This window comes from Ylistrum balloti, unplaced genomic scaffold, assembly GCF_031769215.1.
Source record: "Ylistrum balloti isolate Yb309-2 unplaced genomic scaffold, AGI_CSIRO_Ybal_v1 Utg370200, whole genome shotgun sequence".
In the NCBI taxonomy this organism is placed as follows: Eukaryota; Metazoa; Mollusca; class Bivalvia; order Pectinida; family Pectinidae; genus Ylistrum; species Ylistrum balloti.
Genome location: NW_026782175.1, coordinates 26,439 through 37,500, shown reverse-complemented (window position 1 = coordinate 37,500; position 11,062 = coordinate 26,439). Strand labels below are relative to the sequence as shown.

Below are 11,062 nucleotides of genomic sequence, written 5' to 3'. Positions count from 1 at the left end.
TTGTCTAATTCTGTAGTGTGTTGGTAAAGGGCTCATACTCCTGGGCCTAGTTGTCTAATTCTGCAGTGTGTTGGTAAAGGGCTCATACTCCTGGGCCTGATTGTCTAATTCTGTAGTGTGTTGGTAAAGGGCTCATACTCCTGGGCCTAGTTGTCTAATTCTGCAGTGTGTTGGTAAAGGGCTCATACTCCTGGGCCTAGTTGTCTAATTCTGCAGTGTGTTGGTAAAGGCTCATACTCCCGGGCCTGATTGTCTAATTCTGTAGTGTGTTGGTAAAGGGTTGATATTCCTGTGTCCAAATACACAAGCAAGACAACTTTGTACTTGAAACTGAAATAAAATTTGAACAGACATGTGGGAAGATTTAATACTCTCAGCGTGTCTGATGGTGACAGCTAATCAGCAATATGCATGTGGCATTAAGAGTTTAATTTAAATTGTATATGTATATATATATATATGTACTGAATTTGACATTTCAATTCCCTCTCTAATGTTGTCACATGACATTTTATATACAAGTCTGTCCATTTAACCTAGGAATGAGGGATTTAAATTTGAACTGTGATAAATGAAATTCAATTAAAATGCATATTTCTTCATCAAAATTTTTCTAATCCTAAGATTTCAAAGCAGCAAATTCTACTGGTTTTATTTCAGTTTGTTAGAGTCCAAATATTTTGAGATCTACTTTGATGACTTTTAGTCTTCAGCTATGTATAAGTTTTTTTGTTGTGAATAAATAATATTATGATTGATATGAAGCACAAAAAAGCTCTTATCTAGCATAAAGAACACAATGTTGATGACAATAATTGGTTCTGTACAATTAGATGATACAGTCCCACTAAACATTTATTATAAACTCTGATTTCATTGTATATATTGACAGAGTGTTCCTCGGGGAGCTAGAACTCTGTGAAGACAACCCGCTGAAGGTTGCAGACTGCTTTGTCAGACATAATGAAGGATTTGTAATCTACGCCCACTACTGCACAAACTACCCCAGGTATTACATTACCTTAGGTCACTTTCCCATTGGATTCTGGGTAACTTTGAATAGACATCTTTAAAATTCAAAATTGGTATTAACATACACATTTTCACTTCCTAAAACAGCGGATAATAATTTGCTTTCTAAAGGTTTTAGGATGACAAAAGCATGATATTACAAAATAACATTTGACCTTTGAATTAAAAAAAACCAACTTAAATAAATACTAATGTTCATCATTACATGAATACACTGCAGTAATATTTGTAGGTATTTTACTGACTTCTGATTTTAATGAACTTGTTTAAAAACAAAATTATTTTGTAAGTAATTGACAGCTTTGTTTTTGTTGTAGTGCGGTGGAGGTATTGACACAAGTGATGTTAGATCCAGATTTGTGTGAACTTTTGAAGAAACAGCAACAGAGACTTGGCCACAATTTACCCCTCGGTTCTTACCTCCTGAAACCTGTCCAGCGAGTCCTCAAGTACCACCTTCTGCTTCATGTTTGTATCATGTTTCTTAACAACAAAATCTCCCTCAGGTTTAAAGTTATAACCATGTTAACCAACAAAACCTCCCTCAGGTTTAAAGTTATAACCATGTTAACCAACAAAACCTCCCTCAGGTTTAAAGTTATAACCATGTTAACCAAAAATACCTCCCTCAGGTTTAAAGTTATAACCATGTTAACCAAAAATACCTCCCTCAGGTTTAAAGTTATAACCATGTTAACCAAAAATACCTCCCTCAGGTTTAAAGATATAACTATGTTAACCAACAAAAACCATTCAGGTTTAAAGATATAACCAGCTGTAAAATGGAGAGAGGAAATCACTTTTAACTAGACACCATATTTTTTTATCTTAAAATCCAATTTCCTATTTTGATGAATATCTGAAAACTATCACAAGTGAGAGCCAGCACCACTGATAACTTCTGGGAGAAAATGTATTACTTTGGTTAGGCGATTTGATGCTGCAGATAATGAGCACACAAGTAAAAAATTATCTTCTTTCTTCAGTAATGTCTGTTTATCTGAAGATTCCAGATTTGAATTACCTGTCATAATTGTACAAGAGTTTTGTATCTTTTGTTTCCGTGTATATGGAAACATTGTTTATATCACCTAATAGAAAGTTTGGCACTGTGATCATTTTTAGATTTTTTTAAGCTGTCTATTTACTACAACTTCCAAACATTGGGGGGTATCAAGATGGTGTAATGGTGAGGCAGTTGTAGAATTTCCTGGCGAGGCAGTTTGTTGTTGTAGATTGTGAATTCAAGGCTCAGACAGGGTACAGGTTAAAAATTGTCTTCCTTCATCAGTTGTGTTTCAATGTCAAAATAGAAAAACTTTTGATAAATTCTGACATTTTCTACCTGTAGAAAACTTTTGATAAATTCTGACATCTTATACTCATAGAATAATTTTGATATATTCTGACAGAATATCCTGAAAAACTATGACAAGAAAGATCCAGGACACAAGGTACTGACGACAGCCTTAGATCACATGACAGGCATGGCTCAGCATATTAATGAGATGAAACGTAAACATGAACATGCTGTCAGAGTTCAGGAGATCCAGTCACAATTAGAAGAATACGAAGGCGAGGACTTGACGAGAATCGGAGAACTTGTCCTCGAGGTACAAACACCTTAATTACTTCATCACTGTAAAAAACCAAATGATCACATGGAGATTTTTTTTTTTTCACATTTTTGAGGTATATTGAAATGGAATTAAACTATGACACCATATCTGATCTGCCAAGGATTTTCACATAAGTAAAATATATAAGTATATTGTTATGTTGATGTTTTCACAAGGAATATATTTGTATTGGTATTTTTTTCTGTAAATGCCAAGTGATAAATGTGCCTTATATATTGTAACAATGCTAATTGCTGTGACAAAACTGGATTAAAATTTCAAAATTTTCATTTTTCAATTGTAAGGTACAATGAAATGTTTATATAACATCAACCACTCCTTTGTTTTGAACTAGAAACAGTTTATCATTAAATCTATTTCTTGAAACTTCAGTTATATACCTGTACCTAGGTTCATGGCCATACCTCTTTATAATGCCTTCATATATTGTAGGACAACTTGTGACACTGTAAAGAATTCTGACTAACACTGATTTAGCATTTGATTGTTTCATACATGAATCTCCTGAAGACAAAAGACCCAAGAGATTGGGATGTTTTAATACAAATTTCAAACCAGATACAGTAGAGCCAAATTATGAATCTAACTGCACCATGTAAATGTTTCATTCTTCTAAGAATTTTCAGGAATTCTATTTTTTTTTCACATCTTTTGAAATCATATTTGTCATAATTCAATGTCTTGTAATTTTAGTAATTGCTTGTGGTGAATTGTATTCTATATGTATGGAAAGAAGTTGAAACTGCAAAATTCGCAAATTCCAGCTGACTTTAAACAATGAATGACAAAAGTTCTTTCCTGTGATGTAGTAGTAAATGATACTGTTTATTCAGGGAAGTTTTCGTATCTACGGAGCTAAGACATCACGACACGTGTTTCTGTTTGAGAAAGGGATTCTTATCGCCAAGAAGAAAGAAGACTCTATGCTTAGTAGCAAGGGTGTTATTTTGGTATGTAACATGTTTGTTATCTAATAAATTTCTGCTGATTCTCATTCAACATTGAATAATACAGACCAAATTTAATTATTTGTGCATGTCAATTAAATGAAATAGATGTCGATTAATTGCCATAATTAGGTTTTTAATTAATGAGTAAAGACAATATGGACTCACCAATTTCAATTTGACAAAGTAGAATGTTTGATAAATATATGTATGATAAAACAACAAAAAGAAATTTAATGTAACATTCTTGTGTCAATTTAGATTCCTTTTATCTATGTTGTTAATACAATGTCCATGTCAGTTAAGGGGAGACAACTCTAGAATATTACATAAAAGTTGGAAATATCAGTTAAGGGGAGACAACTCTAGGATGTTACATAAACGTGATCTGTTTATTTCTCAAAGTTGTATTATGTTATTGATTACACATTCCTTAACCGTAAAGTGTTAGAGATAAATCTAATGATATCTAACATGTTATTGATTACACATTCCTTAACCGTAAAGTGTTAGAGACAAATCTAATGATATCTAACATGTTGTTGATTACACATTCCTTCACCGTTAAGTGTTAGAGACAAATCTAATGATATCTAACATGTTGTTGAATACACATTCCTTAACCGTAAAGTGTTAGAGATAAATCTAATGATATCTAACATTTCTGTTGTAGTGTTCAAATTTGATGCTTGTTGAAAGTCTGCCAAAGGAACCACTAAGTTTTCAGATCATTCCTTTTGACAATCCTCGGGGCCAACATACACTTCAGGTGCGTTTTGTCAGTATTTCACAAATAACCACAATTTTCAGGATAACACGGAAACTCTTCTGATAATGTGTGCCACTTATGAAACCAAGTTAAATAGTTCATGATCAAAAAGAAAACAAAAAAGAAAAAAAAAGTGTGAGATTAATTAGATAAGGAAGAAATGTTTGCTACCATTTCATTGTCATGTTCCCCAAATAAGCTAAAAATCATTTGTATGAGATCAAATAACTGCAAGTTTAATCAGTTCTTTTATGTTTACTGATTTTTGAGCACAAGTTGCTTTAGTGCATTTATGTTGCAAATACACAAATTTACCTTTGTGCTAATTTGCTTAAAATTTGTGATCTGCTCAAATTTCATTGCACTGAATTATGTGACATAATATACAGTAGTTGTTACAAATCAGTTAGATTGGATGTGACAGTATGATCGTAATCTTTTGACGTTCTTATAATTATTCACCATATTTTACATACATGTAGTGATCTTAAAAATAAAACAAAAAATGAGACGTATTAAAAAAAACAAAAAAATAAAAACAAATAAGAAGTATAAAATTGAGGATGATATTGTGATCTGTAATATGATATTTACCTGATCTTTTTTGTCACTTTATTTATCAGGCCAGGAACCTTGACCAGAAACATAAGTGGTGTCAGGAGATCAAGAGACTCATCATCGAGAGTTACAAGGACAAGATACCAGAGAAAGCAAAAGGTCTCGTGATGCAACTGGGCAAGAGCAAAGAAGAGGGTCAGTATACAATGATAAAGTATTATTGTATTTATATCTGTGAATCAACCCAAATGATGATCACTCTCATAGTGTTCTGCTGTTAAGTAGATATAATTCTGATTCATTGTCCTGTAATAAGCCCATTCTTTGACTGGGAGAAAACGTGTTTACCACCTTTTGCTTATTGTGGGAATATTTCATCTATAGATATATTCATGAGAGTTAGATACACACCATTATTATCAAAGCTTACCATGTAGATAAAGATATTTCATTAACTTGTATCCAATGTTTGTTACAGAATCAGTATCGCCAGCTGACCTTGGTGCAAAGAAGATCCATTACCACAATGCACCAGAGTATCTTGAGAAACGACACAGAATGAGACGTAAATCTGGCACAGTCATATCAGATCTCCTGAAACCACACAACAGGAAAGACCAGCGACGGGTAGGTATAGGCTGGGGACAGGAAAGACCAGCGACGGGTAGGTATAGGCTGGGGAAGGGAGAGACCAGCGACGGGTAGGTATAGGCTGGGGAAGGGAGAGACCAGTGACCGATAGGTATAGGCTGGGGACGGGAAAGACCAGCGACGGGTAGGTATAGGGTTGGGATTGGAAAGACCAGCGATGGGTAGGTATGGGTTGGTGGAATGGAAAGAACAAACAAAATATGGTGTGCATAAAGATATGAGACTGAGTTAAGAATGGCGGACGAACAAATACCCAACATAAATAGTGGTCTTTTAAGGATTTTGAATACAAGGGTACACATGGTTATATTATAGGGTAACAGTACACCTTGTTGAGATTTTACTGTTGTAAAGATGTTGCAGTGGTCATGATTTACAACTGAAATCAATTTCAGCATATTGTTTCAGATTTAACTTTCAATTAGAAACTCAATGTCGTAAAAGTAATCTGTATAATTGTTGGAAAGCTTGTGGAGAAAGCTTGTGGAGAAAGCTTGTGGAGAAAGTTTGTGGAGAAGTTGTCGTCTTCCTTGTGTTGTTTATATATAGTGCTAATGTCATGATGTTTTTATTCCAGGCGGAGTCTGTGAGTCCTAGAGTGGTAAGTAATCTTTTTATTTATCTTTAAGAGATATTGATATGTATTTATATTAGTTGGTAAATATTGTAAGTTGTTAGTACAGAAAGGTGAGACTGGATGTCCTCTTCTAACATCATAACACATTTTGCTCCATCAAGTAAAAGTATGTTTTATTATGTTTACAGTCACCAAACTTTCCAAGGAAGTATTCCCTCCTTACAGCATCAGAAATGAGCCTTACACCAAATACAAAGGTATGAATACTAGAATAAGACAATATACATGATGTTATATAATGTCTTATAATATGAAAATTATTTACTTGGGTGAATTGACATATTTATGAAATATAGAAGTGAAATTCATCATATAGTGGTTTGTCTGAAAAAATTTGTTCATTTGATGTATTGTAAAACGTGTTATGTGCATCAGCAAAAATAAAAAGCAAAAAGGTTGAATTTTTTCATGGAAGTAATATAGGGAATTGTTTTATCTTAAAACCATTAAAGTGCAACAAAATACTGGGTCAGAGACACTTACATATACCATGTGTTAAATTTTGATTTCCTTAATCTGATGGTGTGAAATTGAGGTTCAAACCTTGATTTTTTTTGTTTCTGCAGGGCATGGATGAGGCTGGTTATAGCTCATCAGGGGAGATAAATCATTCATTGTCATGTGATGGTAGTGATGTATCGGCAATGGCAAGTGATGGCGACCACAGTCTCCTTGGCGATGATCTATGTGAAGGAAATGCCCTTGGTCGTAATCGAAGCTTTAAGTCTGCCATGAGAGGTCGCCCTCTGTTGTCTACCTCAATAGATATTGAGGAGGAAGTTAGTGAAACAGAAACTAGTAAACCTAGAGTGGATAATGTTACAAGGCGCTCAAGAAGTTTCCGGATAGCAACTCGTATGAAGCCTCTAAGATCAGTTGATTTAAGTGACGAACAAGTCCCTGTCTCTGGTCCAAACACACCGGTTAAGGACAGAGTTATGGATAATTTTGGGTCAACAGCCAAGGAAGAGTCAGGGTCTCAAGTCGGCACAAACGGTAGACCTTGCTTGAATAGCTACCGAGCAGACACTCATTCCAGCATGCCTGTTCTCAGTGAAGGCATAGGGGGCTTGGATAAATGTGTCACACGAAATTCTAGTAACCACAGCCCGGACATAAAGAGATTTAGTACACACAGTTCAGACATGGAGAGTCCTTCCACACCACGATCAACCAATTCAGAAAGTTTCAGTGCACTTTTGCCTCAACCGAAGAGAGTGATTGATATCAAGCAATACTTTAATGTGAATCGTGAGCAAAATGTTCAAACTAAAGGAATATCTAAAGAGCCATTCAGCAATTTACGACGAGATGGACAATCAGTTTCTGCATTCAATGACTCATTTTCAAAAAAGGTCCTACAGGATTCACCAAATAGTGCGGCTCACACTGGACAAAGGTCAGTTTTCTTGACTCGACCGTTACCCTTATCATCGGCTCTGACATCTGACCAGAAAATGTGTTCATCAAGTTGTTCCAATGTCGAAAATTTAGGAAATCGTGATTCACCTTTAAAGAATGAAAATCCGTGGGTACAGTCAAATGCAGATGTGAGACAGTTAAACAATAAACCGATACGTCAGCGTGCTCATTCTACAGACGGTGAACTTGATAGTCTTGATTGGATGGTATATGCTAACAGAAATTCTCTGCCAGTGACAGGATTTTCTACTGATGATATACCAAAGTTGTGTAAAGGTAACTCATCTCGTGAGCATTTAGACAAAGGTAGTTCAGAGGATGTGTTCAGTAGTTACATTAACAACAATCGATATAGTGGTCAGCACTATCAGTCATCATGTCATTGTGATCTGGTCAGTACAAATGGGACCCCTTCAGTGTCTGGTCTTCCATCAGGGGTCATAGGTCATAATAGAGATGTTGGTAAGTACAATCATCTGCAGCATATCTCACCGTACGATCGGGACGGAGACGATTACAACACTCTCGGTAAACTCCCTCACATTCATAAACATAGACCTCTAAAAAGATCCAACTCAACACCTAGCGCTCGTGTTGGTGTCCAAACCAGTGAACACTTGAAGGGAGCTAGATCTTCATCCTTCGACATGGATCAAGTGATTTTTGATCATGAGAAAATTGTGGCAGAAATGGAAGAATATTTGAATAAATCTGATTCCACATTATCTCTGGAGGCACAAAAGTTCCCCACAAATATTACTCAGATAACGCCAGAAAAGGACACAATCGATCATGTCTCTCATCGAGATTCTTGTACATCAAATTTATCATCATCATCGTATGAAAGCCAAGAGAGTGATGAAACTGAACCTCATGATGTTGGTATTGTAGACACACTGAAAAACAAAATTCAAGATTTCGCCAATAAAATTACGCATAGACGTTCAGGGTCATATGACAATAAATTGTATGGAACGTATGATGGGAACAGTGATTTGGGCTCTGAGAAGACGGACATTAGAGATAGTCATCTGTCTGTCAACTCGTGGTTCACATCTTCAAAGCCATGGGAACCCGATATCACGTCAGTGCTACAGTCGGGTGAGCTAGGTGGCTCCATGATCGGCCAGCGCATGGCCGAGTCTGATATCTCTAGGAAACCAGAACTTTTCCTTTCTGAATCAAGCCTTTCGTTGATAGAAAGCAAGGAAAATGTGCAGCCATCTTGCAGTTTGCAAGATGATGAGTTATCAAATGGTGATAACATGTCATCTGAACTGTCCAGGGATAATTCTACACTCTTGGACCTACAAAATCTCAATATTCAACAATGTGATTCTGCATTTTCTATTGGCGATAGCTGTAACACAGAAGTTTCTCCACGTAGTGCTGATGAAGATTCTAAACGTAGAAGACATTCAGAGTCAGATTCTTCTGGTGATAGTTTCTACGAACGCCGACTCTCCATGGCTTTTGATGACGGTGAGGCTTTTCGAGATTCTGCTGTGTATTGTGAAATGGACATTGACCCCTTGGACCCTTCTAGCAAACTCTCACCTGTCTCATCCATACCTCCCATCTCAATTGTGTCAAAGCCGAAGGCTGAGCTCCCAATCAAAGATTATTTGCAAAGACTGGAGAACAAAATTCAACCGAAGTCTGAAACAAATATGCTTTCAGAGTCAAATAAAGTTCAACCAGTCAGTAGTTCTCCCAGAAATAAGCCTGCAGGTATAGCAAAAGGACCAAGGGAACCAGGGGCTGTCGTAAAGCAAAGAATGGAAAGCCTACAACAGAATGTGGTGTACCGCAATTCCAGGCCATCCAGTGAAGAACGCGATGTTCGTGTCTGCAGCAAGTCAACCGGTGATGAACGGGAGATGTCTCCCTTTGCTGGACGTTTTAGATATAAGCGAGCTTCAACTCCCTGTCGCGGGGAAGATGGTTATTTTATCCGAGAAAGCTCGGACCCAGCTCATGTGTTCAGGAGTCGTTCTAGCACACCAGTGAGTGGTGCACTGAAACCTTCTCGGTCACTTGGTCGCCTTGACCAGCTGAGTTCGGACCCAGAGAATCTGGTCATCATGAAAGGTTGGGTCAGACAACTGATAGAAAAATTTCAATCAACAAATTCCTGACCAATATTTGCTTTTTGTACTGATAATCAGACAGAGGATGTATAACTGACCAGTAGTCGTGACCAATCAATCACCTTTATGACGTTTATCATTGTTCCATGTTATACTTGTCAGATTAGAGTTTATTTTCTGTGTTTATTTTGTTGTATATCAATGTATGATGACCATCAGTTCTCCTTTCCACTTAGTGCCAGCATGTGTTGCTGAACAATATGTTCCTTATGAACACACAACACCACTGCATATATAATAGAATGTGTGATTTTGTGAACCTAAAGAAAATTTTATCCTAAATGATTGTTTATGTAATAGCAGAGTAGCCCCCCCCATCCCCCCCGCCCCCACCCCCTCTTATGTTCCAGGAGAAATTCTTATTTTGACTGTCTGTATTTATTTCCATTTCATAAACATACATGTATGTATAAATATGACATACTGTGATATCAGGTAAATGATTGTATAGAAGTAAGGGAGACATGGATTGTTTTGAAAACATCCTGGAATAAAATTAGCCTATAGTGTGTCTCACATCTTTAAAAATGATAACCTGAACTAATGAAATCACATGTAGAATTGAACATGCAGTAGACTTTCTTAGATATATCTAACTAAGCCAGGCATGAATTTACGAATTTTGGCGGTTATCAAATTCCATGAATTATCAAACACACCAACAAAGATAGAAAAGTGTTAATAAACCTAACTAGGTAAGAGATAAGTTATTTTCAATGAGCTGTTGTAAGAGCTTTCCTTAGATATTTTTTGTTGTAGAATCTCCACACCTGAATGTTTAACACAACCAATGTGCCTTGTGATGTTTGATCTCTCTATCGTGTCCTTTTTATTTGTGTGTAGTTGATTAATCTAGTGATTGACATTATTGTATCATGGCAATCCTTACAATTTGTTTACTAATTTCTGTGATTGTACAAAAGAAACCCAAGTGAATAGCACATTTAATACAAATTTGGAGTTAGATACAGTAGAACCAAACAAAGAATTCAACTGTTTCATCCTGCTTTTTCAACATCTCAGGTCTTATCAGTGATGATAAGGGCCCAGATTTTTAAACCCAGGAGGCAACTGAGGAAAGTAAAAATATTGAAAATAAAATAATTCAATTACTTTTGTAGTTTTTATATATCTGATAACTGTAAAATGTTCATATAAATGTATTTTAATAGCTAAGTAAACCTTTCACTACCAACCAATTATAAATGTTTATAAAGTTTGGATCTATAAGGGTAAGATATGGTAGGACCACCAGA

The 11,062-nt window shown here is 36.0% G+C and overlaps 1 protein-coding gene across 1 annotated transcript in view; it reads left to right on the top strand.

The window, feature by feature from the left end:
- LOC132551478 (uncharacterized) overlaps positions 1-10,643 on the top strand; it is a 71,519-nt gene extending 60,876 nt beyond the window's left edge. Inside the window, exons 8-17 of the mRNA XM_060215623.1 lie at positions 893-1,009; positions 1,350-1,500; positions 2,445-2,645; positions 3,506-3,622; positions 4,293-4,388; positions 5,012-5,141; positions 5,425-5,573; positions 6,175-6,198; positions 6,363-6,431; positions 6,801-10,643. Coding sequence (XP_060071606.1) covers positions 893-1,009; positions 1,350-1,500; positions 2,445-2,645; positions 3,506-3,622; positions 4,293-4,388; positions 5,012-5,141; positions 5,425-5,573; positions 6,175-6,198; positions 6,363-6,431; positions 6,801-9,794 — 4,048 coding nt within the window. The 3' untranslated portion in view covers positions 9,795-10,643. The remainder of the gene's footprint in view (positions 1-892; positions 1,010-1,349; positions 1,501-2,444; positions 2,646-3,505; positions 3,623-4,292; positions 4,389-5,011; positions 5,142-5,424; positions 5,574-6,174; positions 6,199-6,362; positions 6,432-6,800) is intronic.
- The last annotated feature ends 419 nt before the right edge of the window (positions 10,644-11,062 follow it).